The 20,597-nt window shown below is 48.9% G+C and overlaps 7 protein-coding genes across 7 annotated transcripts; 3 read left to right on the top strand and 4 right to left on the bottom strand.

Annotated features, from left to right (window-relative positions):
• Positions 1-294: 294 nt before the first annotated feature.
• Positions 295-2,004, top strand: TRV_01777 (uncharacterized protein; the record flags this gene model as incomplete). Its single annotated transcript, XM_003024032.1, has 3 exons — positions 295-413; positions 527-643; positions 771-2,004. 3 exons carry the CDS (start codon positions 295-297, stop codon positions 2,002-2,004), a joined length of 1,470 nt encoding a protein of 489 aa, XP_003024078.1.
• A 335-nt stretch (positions 2,005-2,339) lies between these two features.
• Positions 2,340-8,987, bottom strand: TRV_01776 (uncharacterized protein; the record flags this gene model as incomplete). The annotated part of the gene is made up of 1 exon (XM_003024031.1): positions 2,340-8,987. The coding sequence occupies one exon, from the start codon at positions 8,985-8,987 to the stop codon at positions 2,340-2,342; it is 6,648 nt and encodes a 2,215-aa protein (XP_003024077.1).
• Positions 8,988-9,696: 709 nt separating this feature from the next.
• Positions 9,697-10,311, bottom strand: TRV_01775 (uncharacterized protein; the record flags this gene model as incomplete). The annotated part of the gene is made up of 2 exons (XM_003024030.1): positions 9,697-9,784; positions 9,848-10,311. 2 exons carry the CDS (start codon positions 10,309-10,311, stop codon positions 9,697-9,699), a joined length of 552 nt encoding a protein of 183 aa, XP_003024076.1.
• Positions 10,312-11,276: 965 nt separating this feature from the next.
• On the top strand, positions 11,277-12,749 carry TRV_01774 (uncharacterized protein; the record flags this gene model as incomplete). The annotated part of the gene is made up of 3 exons (XM_003024029.1): positions 11,277-11,517; positions 11,670-12,527; positions 12,571-12,749. 3 exons carry the CDS (start codon positions 11,277-11,279, stop codon positions 12,747-12,749), a joined length of 1,278 nt encoding a protein of 425 aa, XP_003024075.1.
• A 1,461-nt stretch (positions 12,750-14,210) lies between these two features.
• On the top strand, positions 14,211-16,292 carry TRV_01773 (uncharacterized protein; the record flags this gene model as incomplete). Its single annotated transcript, XM_003024028.1, has 1 exon — positions 14,211-16,292. One exon carries the CDS (start codon positions 14,211-14,213, stop codon positions 16,290-16,292), a length of 2,082 nt encoding a protein of 693 aa, XP_003024074.1.
• Positions 16,293-17,583: 1,291 nt separating this feature from the next.
• On the bottom strand, positions 17,584-18,579 carry TRV_01772 (uncharacterized protein; the record flags this gene model as incomplete). The annotated part of the gene is made up of 2 exons (XM_003024027.1): positions 17,584-18,503; positions 18,576-18,579. 2 exons carry the CDS (start codon positions 18,577-18,579, stop codon positions 17,584-17,586), a joined length of 924 nt encoding a protein of 307 aa, XP_003024073.1.
• A 544-nt stretch (positions 18,580-19,123) lies between these two features.
• On the bottom strand, positions 19,124-20,509 carry TRV_01771 (FAD-dependent oxidase, putative; the record flags this gene model as incomplete). The annotated part of the gene is made up of 3 exons (XM_003024026.1): positions 19,124-19,768; positions 19,851-20,204; positions 20,267-20,509. Coding segments are annotated over 3 exons (1,242 nt in total), but the record flags the coding sequence as incomplete, so codon positions are not given.
• Positions 20,510-20,597: the final 88 nt, after the last annotated feature.

The raw sequence follows: 20,597 nt of genomic DNA, 5'->3' as shown, positions 1-20,597 counted from the left end.
ATGTACGGAGTATGGCCGGATACATCCCTAACGGAGGAGCACGGAGTATGGCCTTGTGCATGGATCCCTGATCCCTGATGGTGCAAGGCTCAATTTGTATCGCTTTGTACGTACAGATGCTCTTGTGATCAGAACCAGAGGGAAGTGAAGGTATTGATAAAGCGTTTCCTGATCGACATCATTCCTCCAAGTACTGCCTTCCTCCCCAAACGCCCCATTTCCACCCAAGGACTAAGATACCAAAGGTCTTCCGAATTTCACAACTAGAAAGGCTGCTTATTTGCACTTCTTAGAATGCATTCCGAGCCCCTAGGTAATCCGTGGAGAATCATTGATATCTTAAACACACATCAGCCATCGTCAGCCATCTACATCTCCCTGGCCACACTTGTCCTGCTTGCCATTGGTGTTCGGTATGCAATCACGGAAGGGACCATTGTTAATCACATCATATCCTATCTGATTAATGTGAGCACTCCTAAAGCGTGCCTACATATAGGTGCATTTTCAAACTAATGTTGTGTAGATTTATCTTTGCTGGAGGTTTCCAATCCGGTCAATCGATGGAAAGACAAGGCTCCCGACTGTGCCGTACAAATTTCCCAATGGACAAGGAAATGTCGCAAAGTTCTTGGAAGGCGAAGTAGGCTCGCGAATTTGGGAGAAAGAGTTTGGGTCCATCTATCGAATATGGGCATCGTTCGATTCCGAAGTGTAGGCCATGAGCTTGTGATACCTCCCGTGCACACAGCAAACTGACATAGCTACAGTGTCTTGACCCGGGCGGAACACATACAGGCTGTGTTTAAAGACTCCAATATGCATATCAAGGGGAAAGCCATGGATTCTGGCTGGCTCTGTGGGGAGATTCTTGGGCAGTGCCTTGGCTTGTTGAATCAGGATGACTGGACACGAGCTCGAGCACCGTTCATCGATACTTTTCACCGCAACAAGTCGTCATCCTATATCCCTTTAATCGAACGCAGAGTAGACAGGCAATTTCAGATGCTGCAAAAGGCGGAGCAACTTAAGAATAAGCATATTCTGATAAATTCTTCTGATGATCTCAAATTCCTGCCGTTTTGGGTACTGTGTGATATCATCTATGGAGACCTCACTGCAGATATGGAGACCCAGCTCCAAGAAATAGCTACCCTTAGAGAAGGGCTCTGGAATGAGGTGATAAGCGGAGGTATTTCTCGGTTTTCCTTCAGCCGACTCTTCCCGACTTCAACTAATCGAAGACTGAAAATGTTCACGGAGAAATGGACCCAATTCAACGATCAAGCGCACAAGAGGGCGAGAGAGAACTATCCCAGCCACCCAATCATAACGTTTTATAATGCTATTCAGCAAGGTTCGCTGTCGAAGATGGAACTGCTGCACACGCTAGACGAGGCGTTGTTCGCCAATCTAGATGTCACAATTGGGAACTTCTCTTGGGTGCCCGTCTTCCTTGCCGCGCACCAAAGTGCACAAGACGATCTACGGCAAGAAATCAAAAATGCAAGAAATCGTGAATCCGCTGATTCATGGTCACAGTACATTGCTGCGAATTCCACTCTCTTGATGGCATCCATACTTGAGTCTGCGCGTCTAAAGCCCATGGCAGCGTTTTCTATTGCACAGGCTGCACCGACTGATCGCGTTGTTGGTGGTTACGTGATCCCTGCGGGCACGAATTTCGTCGTGGATACTCAAGCTCTCAACATCCTAGACTCATACTGGGGCCGAGACAATACCCAATATCGACCGAAGCGCTTCCTAGATGCACGAAACGTGACTGACATGCGCTATAGATTCTGGCGCTATGGCTTTGGCCCTAGACAATGTCTTGGGAAGAATGTCGCAGATGTTATACTGAAAATTCTTCTAGCGCACCTAGTGGAGAATTATCAAATGAGGCTCTCGTCGGGAGAGAGCACGGATTTGGAGGACTGGAAACGAAAGCCTGGTGTATGGATCAGCTTGGCTATCCCTGATATTGTTTGTGAGAGGCTTTAAGGTGGCTGTGGAACTTTGCATCACATAGACGAGGCGTTATTAACCACTTGTTCCTATGTAAAGACGTTTATCCAACCCTGCTCCACCGGAGTTTCATCATAATTTGTCAAGGATAGAGACGTTAAGGTTGGTATATAATCTTTACAGTCGACTCTTGTTTAGCTACAAACAATATAATATATATATTTACTTTTATATATACTTTTAACTAATCATATTTGCTTCTACTATTATCATTTCAACATATAGCCTATCTCTAATAGTTAATTAGAACAGGCATTCCCTAGTTATACATGTCTATATAAATAAGTGAGAGAAACGGCAAACTACGAGCATCAAAAGATAGTTGCCTCTGGATGGCTCGAGAAATACTGCAATTTCTCACAATATATATCCATCACTTCTTCTGCTACCACTTTGTGGACGTTCCAACTCGTGAACAAGGTAACCTCAAGCTGATCGCCTTTGGATCTCACAAAGCAAATGTTTTCATCCTGATTTTCACCCCGCCATTCCATTGAGAGACCGCATTGTATTCCATCGAAGGACAGCCCGGACTCGATGTCATCTTTGACGTGATCCACGAGGGTCCCCGAGAAAGTATCGCTGCATCCTGCCACCTCGCAGAGTTCCGCGGTCGTGAGAAGTTCATGTGGGAGGTTCCGCATGTCCTGCTCTTGCAGAAAACGGCACAGATCAACCAGCCGCCAGTCAGACTGTAATTGGGCCCGCATGGGATACAATTGCATCAGGGGACCAGCAGCCTCCTCTGTCCGTCTGCCGCCGAGGCGCCGCCCGTTGGAGATATGATAGAAGCCGACGTCCCTCTTCCCTGAGAGGCTGGCTAGTGTGACAGTCCAAACGGCCTTGATGAAGGAGTCAAGAACGACTTCAGCCGGTGGAGAGATGTGGGTGAGGCACCGAGAGATCTTAAGTGGGTCTCCCATACGCTCCGGGGTTGAGTCTTCGGACATAGTTGGTAGACTTTGCATTTCCAGGCCGTGGAGCATGTCTCCCCAGTACTGTCTAGCTGCCGCATAGGAGTCAATCCGTCGGCGGGAGCACAGAACATCCTGGTACTGCAGGCGAGTCGGCACGATGCCCCGTTCATAGGCCGATTGCCAGTCGGACCAGTACAATGCGAAGCATGATCCATCGAAAATAGTATGGTTCATCTTCAGGATGATAACGGCTTTCCCGTTATTGGCAGACTCGAGCACAAACAGTTTGCCGAGGAACGAACCGGGGTGAAGCCCGGATGCATGATCAGTATCGATAATTTGATGAAGTTCAGAATCATGTCTGATCGTTCGATAATCAACGTCGAAGACATCGCCGGTTCGAACCACGGCCCAGTATTGATCATTACCAGCTGGGACTAGTACGGTGCGCAAAATGTCATGCTGGCGGACAACTTGCAACCAGCTTTCAACGATATGAGCACGATCCAGTCGTTCATCAACTTCGAAGTGAGCGTACACAGTATGGTTGATGCTATATACCAGCACCTGATCATAAGTAGCCGGATATACATCCTTGATCTTCTCCCGGGGGATTGAGTGAGGCTCGCAAATATGGCGTTCGATGAATGTCTCAGTCTCCGAGTCATCTAGTAACGCAAACGCAGGCCACTCCTTCTCCAGCGCATCGTCGTCATTATCTCTTTGAGAATCCCACCAGAGAGCCATATCGCATAGCTGTGGGCTGGCAAAGATTTGGGCGACATTGAGTGTCCGCCCTTCTCGACGCGCCATACTAACCAACTTCATTGCTTCCACAGAGTCAGCGCCAGCTTGGAAAAAGTCGGTCTCTCGTTTAATCGTGTCTGGGCTGATCTTCAACAAGCTTGCCCAGGCTTTCTGGAGGGCCAATTCCGCAGTGGTAGATGGCTCTGTCGTGGAGGACTGCTCTTCGCCATACGCCATGATATCAACCAGTGACATACTGTTGGCCGCATGTTTCAGTGTTTTCCGATCTATCTTGCCAGACGATGTCGTTGGAACCCTCGCAAGGGGAAGATATACTGAGGGTATCATGTATGAAGGCAGTACTTGGCCCAAGTCGGCAGACAGCTGTGCTGCTTGGACGACCCGCTGAGTAGGAGGGAGCAATATAGATGAAGGAGACGTTGCTGTCGTCACAGTCGTGGAAGCCTCCATTTGAGAAAGAGCTATGAATGCCGTGACTCTCTCATTTTCACCATATTTGACCACCTCGACAACGATCGTAGCATTGGGTAGTAGGCGCTGCAGGTTGAATTCTACTTCTCCCATCTCGATACGCTGGCCCCGTAGTTTCACCTGCATATCCCGCCGACCCATATACACCACCGAACCATCCGGATTATACATCCCCAGGTCTCCAGATCGGTAGAGCCTTCCGCGACCATTTTCTCGGAAGCGGCCTAGCCATTTAGCGTCGTTTATGAAGCTGGCGGCCGTTCTCTCTGGGTCGTTCAGATATCCACGGCCGACCACCGGGCCTTCAATGAGGATTTCACCCACAGCTCCAATGGGTGCCAAAAGGTTGTAGTCCGTTGGGTCCGTGAGCCAGAACACACAACCTCCAGCACGACCGACAGTTGCAAGATCCCATTTTTGAGTGTCGATCGGGGTAGTGGAGCAGAAAGTGCATTCGCCGGGACCGTATCCATTCATTACCAAAGAAGAGCGGCTCCATGTTTCCACTACATCACGGGGGATAGCCTCGCCGACCAATACAACGGTCTTCAGTAATGGCACTTCGTCAGGACTCATTGACCGAATCGCAGTGGGCGAAATAATCACAACTTCGGCCTTTGCTTCGCGAGCAAATTCGCTGGGGGTATTCATGCGCTGGTAATCAGAGGGGACGCAAAGGCATCCACCCATCGCTAATGTCATCAGGATCTCATAGATGCTAACATCGAACGATGGAGAAGCATATTGAAGCACACGGGCCCCGCGCACAATGTTCATGTTGGCTGCATGAGCGAGAGTCGCCGAGGACAAATTGCGGTGCTCGAGGATGATGCCCTTGGGCTTACCCGTGCTTCCAGAGGTAAAAATGAGAAATGCCGGGTTTTCTGGCCTGGCGCGGGTGGTCGAGAATATCTCGCCATGTGAAGGGAGAGGCATCTTCTCCAATTCGGCATAACTGATGACGATTTGCGTCACCCCATCGATTTCAAGCATCCCCTTGTGCTTCTCCGATACGAGCATGTATTTTGCTCCAGTCTGTCTCACAATCTCAATGAGACGCTGATCTGGCTGCTTCCTATCTAGAGTGACACATGCGCTGCCGCTAGTTAATACCGCAAGAATGCTGATGATGGCCAAGGAGGACTTGTCAAAGAAGAGAGGCACGTAATCTTCGGGTCCGATAGCAAAGCTTTGCAGATAACTGGTCAGCCTCAGGGAGAAGTGAGAAAGTGACTCTGCTGTCAGTGATTTATCCCATGCGTACACTACTTCGGCTGAGGGTTGACTGGCCAACTGCTCCCAGATCAGATCGTGTATGCACCGACCCTGTGACTGAGGAAGGGGGCCGTTCCACGCCTGTAGCTGCTCCACCTCCTGCGGAATGATAATGTCAATGTCCCGCAGTTCATGATCTGGTTTACATGAGAGCTCTTTCAAGACGTGCTCTAGGTGCAACAACATTCGGTTGATATGCTCCATGTCGGTGATTTGGTCATTGAAGGCTACGCGCACTCCCAGTCCAGTTCCTGGGCCTGGAAGGGTGCATTCGACAACCAGCGGATAGTTGCTGAAAGCGAGCAAAAAGTCCTCCTCATCTTCCACCCGGTTTTGGGGCGCCATGGGGTCCTGTGCGGTCGGAGTAGGTTGAATTATTAGTAGGGCATGAACGTCACAAGCAGCCTCCACTTCCTCGCCCAGTTTTCGTATCCGCTGTAGACCAGTGTGCTCATAAGGTATCATCTCGACAGCTTGATGATGCATCGCCTCGAGACATGCGCGTACAGTACTGTTTTTATCCAGATACACTTTGAGCGGGACTGTAGCAATGGTAGGACCGACGATATCATTGATGCCAGGAACCGGGGCATTCCGGCCAGTGACAGTTGCACCAAAGACAACTGTATCAGACGTGGTATATTTAGATGTCAAGAAAGCCCATGCCAGCCGAATATATGTCGAAAGGGTATATTCCGTGTTCCTCTCTGCGGACTCGAAGTCAACCCAGATCTCCCGATGCTGTGTTTGATTGGCCCATCCGGCTGTTTTACCTGGAGGAATTGTAGGGAAATGGCTTGGAACATTGCCATTGCCCAGCGCCCTCTGCCAATACTCAGTCTCTTTGTCATTGTCCACGCGAGACAGATAACGGACGAACGTGTTGAAGCCAGGAGGAGGAGTGCCGTATCGACCCTCGTATATTTCTTCGACCTGGCTGGCCACTGCGCGAGCCTGCCAACCGTCACAGACAGCATGATGAGCAAGGAGAACAATGTACGAGCTCTCACTCTGACTTGAGCTCTGAACAACCCGCAGCCGAGTAAGAGGAGACCCAAGCCCAAATTCCACATTGTCAGAACGGCAGGCCCCTATTGTATCACGGCTGGCAAAGTCTAGATCATGGCGAACGACAACCTGGACCAGCCCTGCAGACGACGTCTGAACAATTCTTGTACGCATGATCGCGTTCAGGTTGCATGCTGTTGCCCAGGCTGCGCAGAGCCGGGTCAGGTCTGCTCGTGGATGGACTTTGAGAACTTCACACGCTATATACTGGCCGGGCTGCCGTTCTGAAAGCGCCATGAGTCCCTCCTGGAGTGGTGTACAGGGGTAAATGTCTTGGACCTGAGCCTCAGAGATCCGACAGGCTTTGGCAACCTCTTCAATAACAGATGGCACGTCGTCTTTCGGGATTAGGGAGAACGGGGCCATGAGATCTGTTTGTTCGTCGGTCTTCTTCTCTCCTTCGCGCATCCTGGCGGCCATGTCGAGCAGCGTCGGGTGGCCGAGGATATCTTTCACATCCAAGGAGACGTTCCTTCGGCGGGCTGCGACGCTCAGCTTGATGGCAGATACCGAGTCTCCTCCTAGCCGGAAGTAATGGTCATCGAGAAGAATTTCATCCTCGTCGATGCCGAGATTCAGTGACCACAATCCCCGCATAACGGCCTGCTCGGGCTTCCATGACGGTTGAGATGAGTTGTATGCCACGCGCCTTTGGAGCAAAACGTCCAGAAGCCCCCGTCCCGCTTCTCGCAGATACTTGCGGTCCAGCTTCCCCGAGGGAGTCTCTGGGAAGCGGGCGACTGGTAGGCAGACAGAGGGGACCATATACGAAGGAAGCCTTTCTGCGAGGGCGGAGAGCAACGTCTCCTCCAGCTGTTGAAATTCGGCATCGACTGCACGGAAAATAGGATCAAGGCCACCGCCGGAAGCCTCTTGCGTGAAACTCTCCCGGTTGCTTTCCAGTTCTCGGTCTGGTACTTCAATGAAGGCCACCAACTGCGCTGCCTTGTTCTGGCCCCCCCGCTGAATGACCTCTGCAACAGCCTTCTTCCCACCAGGAAGAAAGCTTTGTATCTGGTGCTCTACTTCTTCAAGCTCGATCCGCTGGCCGTGAAGCTTGACCTGGGTATCTTTGCGTCCAACAAAAACCAAGTTGCCATCCTCTGTGTATCGTACCAGGTCGCCTGTTTTGTACAATCGGGCATGGCGACCCTCGAAGCAGGCAAAGGGGGAGCCTTCTATCAACCACTTCGGATCTTCAATGAACGATGCCGCCGTCTTTTCAGGGTCTGATAAATAGCCTGAGCTCACGTTGGGGCCTTCAATGAGAAGCTCACCCACTTCTCCAACGGGGGTAAGATGATTGACATTGTCTGGATGTGTTACCCATGTTACGCAACCATAGCCTCGGCCGATGGGGACAATCCCAGTCTCAAGACAGCGGTGGACATCAACCACATAACCTGTGCTCACCACAGCACACTCCGCAGGTCCATATGCATTGATTAGGCGGACATAAGGCGACCAGCGCTCAATCACTGCCCGGGACATGGACTCTCCCCCCAACACTAAGGTCTGCAAAGTTGGCACCTTATCTGGTTCAATCAACTGGGAGCTGGTGGGAGTCATCAGCGCGATTGTAACCTGCATCTCATTCATGGCTGCGGAGAGACGCTGCATGCGATCGGTATCTGATGGAATGCATAGGCATCCTCCCTGTGTCAAAGTGATGAGGATTTCGTGTACATATGCATCAAAGCTGTAGGAGGCAAAATGGAGAAATCGCGAGTCCTGGCTCAGTTGATACAATTCACTCTGTTGTTGCAGCCCAGAGACAAAATTGGAATGGGAAACCTCTACACCCTTTGGATTTCCCGTGCTTCCCGATGTAAAGACGACGTATAATATGGAAGAAGGGTCGGCGGGCCATAAAGAAGAGGTCGTCCCAGGGGTTGCGATAAAGGAGGGCTCGCTTCTGCGCTTGCAGATCGTCATCACACTCGAGGACAGCCTCCGAGCCAACGTGGTCAGACTCTGGGACGTCACAGTGACTCGTGCACATGTTCTTTCAGCTATCTGTCGCAGTCGGGATTCCGGTGATGCGGTGTCAAGAAGAACAAAGGTAGCACCGATTTGGATAATTGCTAGCACAGCCACGGGAATCAAAAGACCTCGTTCCAACGCAACCAGTACCTTTTCGCCCGGTACCACTTGATAAGAATCTATGAGCTGCCGCGCAAAATGGGCAGCCTCAGAGGCCAATTGTTGGTATGACAATACGCCGTCCCAGGCGTTTATAGCAATAGCATCCGGGGTCAAGTCGACTCTGGTTTGAACCAGCTCATGCACACAGGCATTGAGAGTGGGAGGGGCATTCGCGTTCCATTTCCAAACAGAATCAAGGGTATTTGTTTGATATATGGAGGATTTCGGGGCTGCAGGGGTCGGGGGAGAGCTGCTGTGGGAGGAGCTCAAGCTACGGTCGAAAAGGTCATCAGAATCGGTATCTTGAGAACCCATGATGATATAGTTGAATGAATGAACCCCTGCCTAGAGGTGACTGAGGATATACGGCAGTTTTTCAACAAGTCATGAAGAATCAAGGAAGATATCAAAATGATTTGACTCCGTCCGAAACTGCGGTATAAATTCTCCATCCTATCCTGCCTCGCATTTTTGAGTGAATCAATTTGATATATCATACCCAGTACTCTGTACCCCATGCTGGATACACTTGGGCTTTGAACCAGACGCGGGATACCAATTTCAGACGTCGATCGGTTGCCTTCAGTGAATGTGGCTTGTTGAGAGAGCACGCAAAATTGAGTCTCCTTCAACCTGAATCTGAGAGGGTAACTAGTTAAATACGAACACAGCCGTACAGCGAATATGCCTGGCAGAAAGAATAGTCAATGGATCTCATGCTGCTTTCTACCAATAAAAGCTACGAGAGGCCGTCGTCAGGAGCCAGAATAGTGGTCCCAGGTGATCTCGTGCTCTTTCAGGATGTAGGTATAGGCTCCAATTGTCTTGATAGCGATACTCGGTGCATTCACTTTGTTTCTTTTCCTAGTCCCACATAAAAATAGTGATCTAACTATAGAGGTGACCCATCACCCCAATAATGGCCGACCAGGTTGTATAGACTTCAGTTTACAACACACGAATTCCTATCGTTCCGCAGACAAATTATAGACATCTAGTTACATAACTAGTCGGATAATCTAATCTAATCTTCCAAGTACTTTCCGAGGGCTTTGGCCGAGATATTTTGAATTCTCCAGCCATCATCGGTGAGAACATGATCCGTTATATAGCTGCGTGAACTTTTGTTAGGACTCTATTTACGAAAAGATTGGTAGGGGTAGTCATATACATACAATCCATATTCTGCCCCGTTGGGCACAGCTTTTTCACCATCGTAGCCGTCAAAAATGGTCGCGATCAAAGGGGAGGTCGCATGGGCGACCGTCATGGATTTTTCGACGTCAACAATCGGAACTCCGATCGCATGCTGAAATGGATAGTCCGCGTAGGTATACAAATTTCGCACAAATGTATCCAGACTGTTCAGGTTTCGGAAGCCATCTTCGGGTAGGTCGATATGGACATCCCCTGATGTGAATACCTTGTTCATCTCTTCGAAGCGATGCTCATCGACGAGCAGGCAAAACATGCTGACCCCTTGGCCGATCTCGGATCGAATTGCGGCCACCTCAAGCTGGTGGAGAAGGGCTGGGGGTCCCGCCCGCAGGGGTTGTTGGTAGGGAGGGTAGGGAGAAGCCCATGCCAGTGCTGCCAGTGCAGCGAGCACCAGGGGCGATTGGCCTGCAATGAACTTCATGGTATATTTGTCGGTGGCTCACAGACACAGCAGGCCTGGGAAATGTGTCTTATATCTGACCTGGTCTCAACTGGTAGTTAACTGAGTGAGGATAATCCCATTTTTGGCTGAGCTTCGAATCTCATCTTTGCTAGCATCCGATTTGTCAAGATCGTCATGCAAGGGTTGGGCATGTAGTTACGCCTTGGAAGACTGAAGATCGAGGCCCACGCGCAAGGCTCTGCGGAAGCTCAATTTGTATACGCATCATTCTGCACGCCTCGTTGCAAAGCTAGAGAAAGCCACTTACTTAAAGAGCTGGGAGTACGTACAGCGATGCAAGGGGACACCGCAACTTAGGCTAACTAAATACTCGATGAAATGTCGGAGAGTGGAGATTGACAGGGCCCTGATCCCAGGCGCTTTGAAAAGCTGTCAAGGGTTTTCAGCATCATCCCTATCATTCGCTGCTGCTAAATAAGCAATGTTACTTTTTGGTTCAACAACAACTCAATGATCGGGGCGTATATACTCCGTATGCATGCAGCTGATAGAGACTTGGTGGATCTTGGATACTGTTGATCCTCAATAACCAGCTATCTCGAGAATAAGATGCTTTCATTTCCCAAAATTAGGTAAATTTCAAGAGAATAAGCCGCTGTGGGTCTTTTAAGAATAGGCATCCAAGGAATGTATAACCGCATCTCAAAAAATACGGAGTACGGGCCACTATTAATGGGGGGAGTTAGGCAAATTCCCAATTCTTTCTGCTTACTACTACCTGCTTTACTCCGCTCGGTCCTTTGAGATTGCTGAAAGATTCAAGGTCGTGAAGGTTTCCTCTCTTTGTATATTCAATTTGGGATCACGAAAGCCGACCTCCTTTTCAATATATTGTTCTATACTGGGTTTCCAGGTTGATATCCGGTTGGGACTTTGATTGCAAAAGGGCTGCAGAGGGAGGATAGCGAAAACTGTCTGCCACAATGCTATATCATGAGCCTGAACCCCTGAAGAGCGCCATGCCTCTCAATGGGACTATTGCTCTTTGGAACGCGAGAAAGATTTCATCAACCAACATTGCCGTTCTGGAAGCAATGAAATGGAGACTATCCCCAAAGTCAAAGAGATCCAAGACTGAGCCGTTCTGTGTAATGGATCTTGGATATGTTCACGACCAATATGAGCATTGGGAAAAGACTCTCCCAGGCGTGACGCCGTTTTATGGTATGTTTCTCCCATGATATCCAGTGTTGCTTCGTTCTGATTGATTCTTTTCGAGCGATTTCTAGCCGTCAAATGTAATCCCGACGTGCATATGATCGGGCTTTTGGGATCACTGGGATGCGGGTTCGATTGTGCATCTCGACGTGAAATAGAGCTAGTTTTGGCCCAGGGAATCCCGGCCGCGAGGATACTTTTCGCCAATCCGTGCAAAAGCCCATCAGACATCACTTTTGCCAGAAATGTTGGCGTGAATCGATTGACATTTGATAATGAGGCTGAGCTTCACAAGATCAAGCAGCTGTTCCCAGAAAGCCAGCTGATTTTGCGGTGTTTCGCTTCCGACCCATCAGCCACATACTCCCTCTCTGCTAAATTTGGAGCTCATCCAGAGGCATCCGTGAGGCTCTTGGAGTGTGCAAAATCCTTGAGATTGAATGTTATTGGCGTGAGCTTCCACATTGGCTCTGGCGCAAGGGACCCAAATGCGTTCGAAATCGCCATAGAAAGTAGTCGACGGATCTTCGACGCAGGTATCCGGATCGGCCACAGCATGCGCCTGTTGGATATTGGCGGGGGCTTTTCAGAGAGCACATTTGAGGATATGGCTGCGTCGATTCAACGATCTCTGGACTTTCACTTCTGTGATGTTAATGTAGAGCTCGTCGCCGAGCCGGGGCGGTACTTTGCAGCAGGCGCCATGACAATTGCCTGTGAGATCATCGCCCGTCGGGATGCAAAAGAAGCGCCTCCATCCGCGGAGGAGGCGAGCAACATGCTGTATCTAAACGATGGCGTGTATGGAACTTTTTCTTCTAGTCTGTTTGAGCCAAGCCCGCATCCTCGGGTCCTTCGCGCCTCAGGGGTTTTCTACCCACAACCCGCTGCGGGCGACCAGGTCAAGAATATCCTCTGGGGGCCGACTTGCGATGGAGTCGACTGCATTGCAAAGGACGTGGAGCTTCCAGAACGCTTGACTTTTGGTGACTGGCTCTATTTTCCAGACATGGGCGGTAAGTTCAAGTTCTCCTGTTTCGACAACTGTTAACCAGTTAGTTAACTATCCATGCTTCCTGGCCTTTACTGATCTGATGCCAGCCTATTCAACATGCCTCGCAACTGGTTTCAACGGGTTTGCGAGCGACAGAGAAATCATATATATTTCTAGCAACCCGTTAACCATTGGCTTTCTGACAAAGGCCAACAAAATAATGTACAAGGAGCAAACTCACTGATTGATTCCAACCTTCCGCATTCCAGGGAGACCACGGTATCTATTATACGATCATGTTGCAGGAAGACAAGACACGGGATGTGCCTTGCGCTTGAAAGTATTCGTCCATACAATTTAGAGCATACCAGCATATAGAAGGCAGCTTATTAGAAAGAAATTGTACAATTAACTTACACTTAATACTCATTAACTAGTTATTGCCTAACTAAAGATCTCTAACAAGGTTCAGGGTTTTGGATCAACTAATGTCAGGAACCACAAAGTGTTAACTTGTTAGGATTGAGATACTGGCAAGCCAACAAGCGTATATAAACCATTTGTCAAACTTCGGCTCATTGGCGTGGGCTCACTCCTTTTGAAGTAGCACCAGACTTCGATAACTAGTTATTATTCAAGGTGTAATTTTAGATTGTGCACACACTTATTAAATATAGAATTAACTAATAGAATAAAATAACTTGGAATTTAGTTATATAATTTGAATTTTTAATGATAAACTAGTAACTAATAATAATATATAAAATACACTAAAAAGTATAGTTAACTAGATTTATACTCTTTAAGATTTCTCTATTTCGTGTTCTTATCCTTCCAGCGATTATACTTATCTCAGTTCTTAACCAGGCTGGACCTCAGATGGTCTAACTTGAGTATGACAAAAAGCGATCTTAAGCACGTGGGAACTTTGAACTAACTCACTCTAGCCAAATATATAACTAACTAGTTATAGTTAGTGAGTTACTGTAACTAGCGAGTTGGCTGATCCTTCAACGCGGTTCTGGCTCCTCGATACGAAACCCAAATCCTTCAACATTGGAAGCAACCAATTTCCCGACGATGCGATGCCCACGGACAGCCTTGTTTGTCTCTTAGCTCTGTGATTGTGAATGGAGTCATATCATAACCACCCCACCACGGCCGTGCACGGGAAGAATCGGTAGAGGAGCAGAGAAGAAGCTGAATCAGTTACGAGGCAGGCTGCAATGCATCTCGAAAGCCTCCCCATAGTTAAACAGGGTGATAGTTACCAACGGGGCCGTGACTGCATACCCCACTAAACAACGACGGCCATGCATGCAAGGCTGGCCCTGGCTTGCTCCAGGGCACCAATGGAGGGTTGAGATGGGCGAGGGGCGCAGGGGACAGCGGGAATGAGGGAGGACCGGGAGCTCGAGCGCCTCTGGTGCAGGAGCATACTCATGGATATAAATTCCCAGTGCTTCTTCACCTTTCAACATGAAAGCTCCTCGACTTGTTGTTTTCTCTTGCAGGTGCTGGTGGACAAGACACCCCCTTGGTCGAGCATCAACTACGCGATAACTAGTTACGATCTAATGAAACGCACTGGTGAATGATCAACTAACGAGTCAAGGAAAGATAACGGATTTCTATATTCATAATACCCAGACCGGGACGCATCACCACTGTGTGCACTGACGACTTTACGGTCTAAACCCTCGCCATGGCCCCAAAGGAAAATGTTGATGAATCTGCTATTCAGCTATTTTCCACAGTGCCAGATGGCAGTCCTGACCCGTCGTGCAAGGATTTAAATGACCCCGCGAGAGGATACCCCTTGCGCCGATTTTGGTTCCGTACCTTTGTCTTGATCCTCGGCCCGGTCATCATCTTCATCTACTTCTTAATGGTCTGGCTTTTCTTCTTCAAGGACACCGATACTGTTAAATATCGATCTCGCGATGGAACATGGGTTTACTATTCCTGGTTCGTGGTTGGTGTTTTCGGGTTGAACATTTCACGATATGGTCTTGTTGGCGTCGAGGCTGCGATGCTACAAGTGCCTTTCTGGGCGCCAAAGAGTGCAATGCGGCTCCTGATGCATAGCGGGAGCACCTGGGCCGGGCCAGGAGGATGGATGAAATGCATACAACGCGCTGTTTCCATGGAAAAGAACCTCGCAGGCCGACTGTGGTATCTTCTTGCCGTGCTAAGCTTAGTGCCTTTAGTCGCATTCCCAATTTCCGGTTTGTCCATGGAACTCGCAGACGGGTATATCGAATCGTCAGCGCCGCCGATGGTCGTTGGCCGTGAATGGAGCAACTTCCATCGCCGTGAGCCTTACCAGACTCAGAAACGAGGCGGGACAGTTTGGAAAACAGCATCCGCAGTGATTCCGGGCATTGGTATTGCCTACACCCCTCCACAGGTCGATCGTGAGAAGTTCGAGTTTCTAACCACGCTGCCAAACTCCCTTTCCTCTAACCCCGGAATTCCCGAGCTCTTCCTTGGGCCGCAGGCGGCGACGCCTATCGGTGGTAAGGCCTGGGGACTTCGGCTTCAGTATAACTGCTCGATGGTCCAGTCAGCCTCGGAGTTCACAATCCTTTCCCAAAAATCTCCAGCTCTGAAGTCTAATGCCTCTGGCATGGTCGACGGTGCTATCAGATATAAAACCCTCGCGACACCTTCTGGTGCAACCATCACCTTCTTCAACAGCAGCCAGTCGATCGGTGGAGATAATCTTTGGGCATATACTGAGATGGGAGTGAGCCATGACTTCGTCTCGTCCACGTACGACGGCTCTGAGCCTAGTTTCGAATCTGGCAAGCCTGAGATCTTGGAGTATGCGCTATGGCAGGTCCGTCGCCCTTGTTCGTACGACGGAGACGACAGAATAACTTTCAACTATACCCTCAAACCTACCGTCGCAGACATGGGCAGCCCTATCATCCGGACTCCCAGCGGAAAATTCGAACGTAATGCTTCCTTCTTTGACTGGTCAAACGACACCTATACTAATGTAAAGGACTTTGTTTCCTTCGTCGCTTACGATCACTTCAATGAAAATATCACTTTGGCTCCTCCTATTGGAGTCCAATGTCGTCGCATATCAGATCTCGGTACCGCCAAACTGGACTCCCGAACAAGTACCTTCAGCGAGTTTGAAAAATCACCCAGCCCAATATGGTCGGCGGCCGAATATGAGGCCAAGCAACCTCGTTTTGGTGCCACTGCAATATCCATTTTGCTAGGCCGCTATACCGAAATCTTCGAGTCGACCAATTCACCCCTCCCCTATATCCTTTCCAATTCAGCCTGCTATGATCGGTTTGTACAGCCACAAGTTCTATTACAGTCGGTTCTACAAGCCCACGCTGTTGATGGCTTGCAGCTGATGTATGATGGTGCTACGGGAGTAAATGGCGGCTATCTCAACACAAACTTGACATCATCTCGCCGTGGAAAGGTTCTAGAACCTGGTGTTGTTCCGCCGGTGGTTTCGACCATACTTCTGGGAATTTGGCCCGTAGGATGTATTGTCTTGGGCGTGATGTATGGCTTTGGCCGTCGCTGGTCTGACACACTGGATGGATACAGTTTGTTCCGCTTCGGAGTAGACTTTGGTGAGGAACTTCGTGATAAGAATGTCAATGTCCTATCCAGTACCCAGGGTCTAGAGAAGAGCAACCGGCTGTGGTCCCTTCCAGGAATGATTGGTGATTCGAGAATGCAATTTGATATCGGGCATATCAGTCTGGTCGGGAAGAACCAGGTTGTCAACCCAAATAGACTATACACCTGAAATGATATAATTATAAAATATAAATAGGCTATTTATACCCCTCTATATTCAGCAATTTATTACACTTATATATCCAATAATAGTAAAATTAAATGTGTTATCAAATTCAAAGAGAGATTGAATAGAAAGTTGTCAGTTTTTGTATTAGTCATCTCATCTCGCTAAGTTACACCTTGCTTTAGCACATTCGATAGAGCTTCAATATCATCATCCTCCTTTCTGATAAAAGTACAGCAAAAATTAGCAATAGGAGTCAGTCTGAACCTCAAGGATATAACACGCCCCTTTGATACAGCCATCAAGAAGCCACATAGCTAGAGCTCAAGACCGTATCCCAGAATTTATTATCTTATATTCCAATCTCAAACCAACAGCTGCTGTCTGGAACGATACCAAACCCACTACCATGGCTCATCTTCTCACTCAACAACCCCGGGATGACACCGTAAGTAATTGGGTATCATGGAACTAGAATTTTGGTGTTTAACACAAAAGATAGTATCTTGAAATTTGCGGATAAACCGATCACTTAAAAGACTTCAAAAAGACGATGCCGAAGGGGTCGTTACAGGCATCTGGATAGCTATTTTGGCATCAGTTTTTAAGGCAGAACATGAGTATATGATTTGCGCCCAGAGTCTTTCCCCGGGGGGGGGGGGGGGGGGTTACAGACCTTCTTGGTCTCCATTTTATCCAACAAGGAAAACAATGTTATGAGGTACAATTTCTTGTTGTGCAAGCGAAGGCTCCTAGAAAGGAGACACAGGACTCGGCCTGGGAGGGAGCTAAAGCTAAGCTGCTGGACTATTTGCCGCATCTTGAGCCCAAAAGAAATCGCCCCAGATATGGGATTGTGGCAGTAGGGAAATGGGCGCAGTTTGTCCTCTTTGACGAGGATAGTCGACAATTGACGGCGCTTCATGACGGGCACCTTCATGTTGAAAGACAGTGCCAGGGCATACAGGATTTGCTTGCGTATGTTCGAGAGAACCATTAATGTTTGAGAGCTCCCGATTACGTGTAGGTCCTTAGTGACCGGTCGGTGAGATCGCGTGTGCTTTTTAATCAGATCCGTATGGTTTATTTACCTTGCTTGTTCGTTCTTTTGTGGCCGCTGAACAGTAGATTGATAAGTAAAGTTTCCTATTATACACACTCGAGTTAACGCAGAGAACATGTTAGAGGCGGGAGATACTCCATACACTATAGACAACTTTTTATTCCATGGAGATATCCAGAGCTTCAGAGTTGAGGACGCATTTTGAATGTAACTATTAGGACGAGAAAAGGTTCACCGTTTTTCTTGTAACACGTAATCTTTTATCGGGGCCAACAATTTCATAATATGCATTCTGTTCCACAATTCACCGGATTTTTCAAGCAGATTCTGGCTCAGAACTTCAGACACAAAGAATGCCCAGGGAAAAGATTCCGAATCAACGTAGTTCAGCTCAAAAAAAAGGTCAACCGGAATCTGCCGCTTCCAATACTCTATGGGAAACTCCTCTTCAAATGCAGTCAGCATGGTATATAGCTCTTGGGTAGTAAGATAGTCTGCGATACACATCAGTATCTCCAATGGAAGCCGATAATCAAGAGTCAGAATCCGCTTTGAGGATCGTCTAATAAGGGATGACTTTTGTCTGCAATTTTGGAATAATGAATCCAACTCCGGTATAAATACAGGATCTGGCAAGCTCAACGTTGGCTGTCGGGGAAAGCTTTTATTATCCCAATGCATGTAATCCCGAAATGCAAGTACCCGCCGATATTCCTTTGAATGCCCGAGGCGACCGGCTAAAAAGTAGTCAAACGGCCCTGCAAAGAGGGGCGAGTAATAGTTTGTGGATGCCGCCACCAGCTGAGGCATCAAGTCATCCCACTGTTTCCGTAATGCTGCAACAAGAAGATCCAGTTCAAAACCATCCACAGGCCCAATGTTATGTTGAATGAGATCCCAGCATCGAGAATGGAGGGGATATCCTTCAAGGGAAGAATTATCATCATCAGAATCACGAGGAGTAAATGGATGTGGCACCGGGGTCACCTTCAAGGCATCCGAATTTTCCTTGGTAAACCCGATACACGCAGAAGCTGGATCTCGAAGACTGAGAATATGTTTCCCCTTCAAGGTGCGGGCACCAGGCGTGTAGCCTATTCCGGAGAGATGATAGCCCTGAGAGAGGAGCTTGTCATTCTTGCTGAATATAACTAGACACAAACATTCAAGTCAGACCAAGTTCCATAACGAGCATCAGTAGCAACGACGAACTAGTCACGTACTCATACGAAAAAGATTAACCCACGCTCTTTGTCCCCCGAGCGAACCGCTGAGATGCGAAGTAGGCAAGCAAGGAGAGAATTTTTGCTTGCGCAAGGAGCGGTACGATTGATGCCTCGTCCAGGCAGAGTACCACTTTTCCTTCCCATACACAACTGAGGGCGGATCATTTCTGTATGTATCAGCGCAGGACTCCAGCGGCGCGCCGCACAGCCAGCAGAACAGCGGGCCCGGATCGACGGGCAGAGTGGCCCCGCGATAGGGACCCCGGCGTGTGCGGCCGCGGCGGCGGTAAAGCAGTGCGTTCTTCATGGTTATAACTAACTAGAAAGCAGCGTCGAGTAGTACTCGCTTGTGGGCAGCTAGAATTTACTAGCTACATAAAATTTACAGAATGTGAAGATAACAACCTCTAGTTATATTAACTAGTTACTAGGTAGGCATATAACGATAATAACTTGATGGCTAACTATGACGTCAATAGCTTTCATCTCCGAAGGCCGTCATTAAACAATATTTAACTGCTAGTTAGCTAGTTAGCTGCCAAATTCTAACAAAAACCAACTGTACCCCGAATTATATTTAAGGGGTCCCATTTTTGTTTCAGGCTCCGCAGCCTTTCTAGATGCTGTTTATCGCCAAAGATATCACTGGCATCCTCTCTCTCGAAGGGCATATTGATGTACGCAATACTCTCAGCGCGGCTACCATCCGTATTCGTCAGAAAGGCGTCTCTAACAGCCCCGTTGAGTCCTGCGCATGCATCATCCAGCGCGGCGTCTTCGTACCAGGCCAGGGGCATCACCCAGTACTTCACTGCCCGCCGCATCTTTCCGGGAATCGAGGTCTCCTCCCCGTCCTGGTCCAGTTCACTTACCACGTCCATGCTGTAGAACTCCGTGAGAATGTGCGTCCTTAGCGCTTCCGGGTACTGGGTGATGAAGTCCATATATACCATAAGAGCGGCCATGCATGAAGCTTCTGAGATGCTCCGCATACCGAAGGCTGCCAGGTTCTTCCTCCCCACGTAGGAACAGATCCTCTCGCTGGAGTCGTTGAGATTCACGTACGGTATCAGACGCCCGATCGAGTGCAGCGGGTGGTCTGCCATGAACGGGAGTCCCAGCAAGGGTTCGAACTTCTCAGCAGCTTCCTCGGGGTTGCCCAGATACCACAGCTGCAGGAGAACAATCGGCTAGAGGGGAGGATTCTCCATCAGCATCCGTTCAACCACTCTTCCTGATATCATTGCTATCCATGGTAGGTCTTCCGCTTACCTGCTTATTGGGGGCGCAAAAGACCAGCCGGCCCTGCATCCCTCCGCGATAGCTGACCCGGTCCACAGCCTCTGCCACCCGCCCGGCATCACACGGCCGGAATGCAAGGCAGCTATGCCATGTCTCATGCTGCCAGGGGAAAACCCGAAAGGTGGCCTCAACGACTACTCCGAACAAATGGCCGCTGCCGCGGAGGGCCCAGAAGAGGTCTGGGTTGATCTCCCGCGATGCTTCAACTATCCGTGCTCTTCCGCTGCTTCCAACCACCGCAACTCGCATTGAGACTACTGTGTCTGCTGCATAGCCATAATGTCCGAGCAAACGGCCGATACCACCTCCTAGAGCAGCCCCAACCTGCATCCCGTTGTTAGCGGCAGATACACACTGGTATGCATGCGGTGATGCTCTTAACTCACCAAGCCGACCTCGTTACACGTCCCCGTCGCGATAGCTAGCCCTTCTGAAGCAGCAGCTCTCAATCCATCGCCCATTGTTGCACCCCCTTGCACAATAGCCACCTTTTTCTCTATATCAATTGAAACATTTCTCATCTGTGAGAGGTCTAGGACAATTCCAGGGCTGCTGATCGTTGAAAAGCCGTTGCTATGTCCGCCTCCTCTGACCACGAATGGTTTCCGACTTTCGACAGCGTATGAGATCTATAAGTCCAGTCAGAAACTCATTTAAAGCACACCCAGATGAACCACGAGATTATTATTATTTCTTTCTTTTCTTTTTTCTTCTTTT

Source organism: Trichophyton verrucosum (genome assembly GCF_000151505.1).
Source record: "Trichophyton verrucosum HKI 0517 chromosome Unknown contig00142_1.f1.exp, whole genome shotgun sequence".
Taxonomy (NCBI): Eukaryota; Fungi; Ascomycota; class Eurotiomycetes; order Onygenales; family Arthrodermataceae; genus Trichophyton; species Trichophyton verrucosum.
This window is presented reverse-complemented; position numbering and strand designations above follow the sequence as displayed.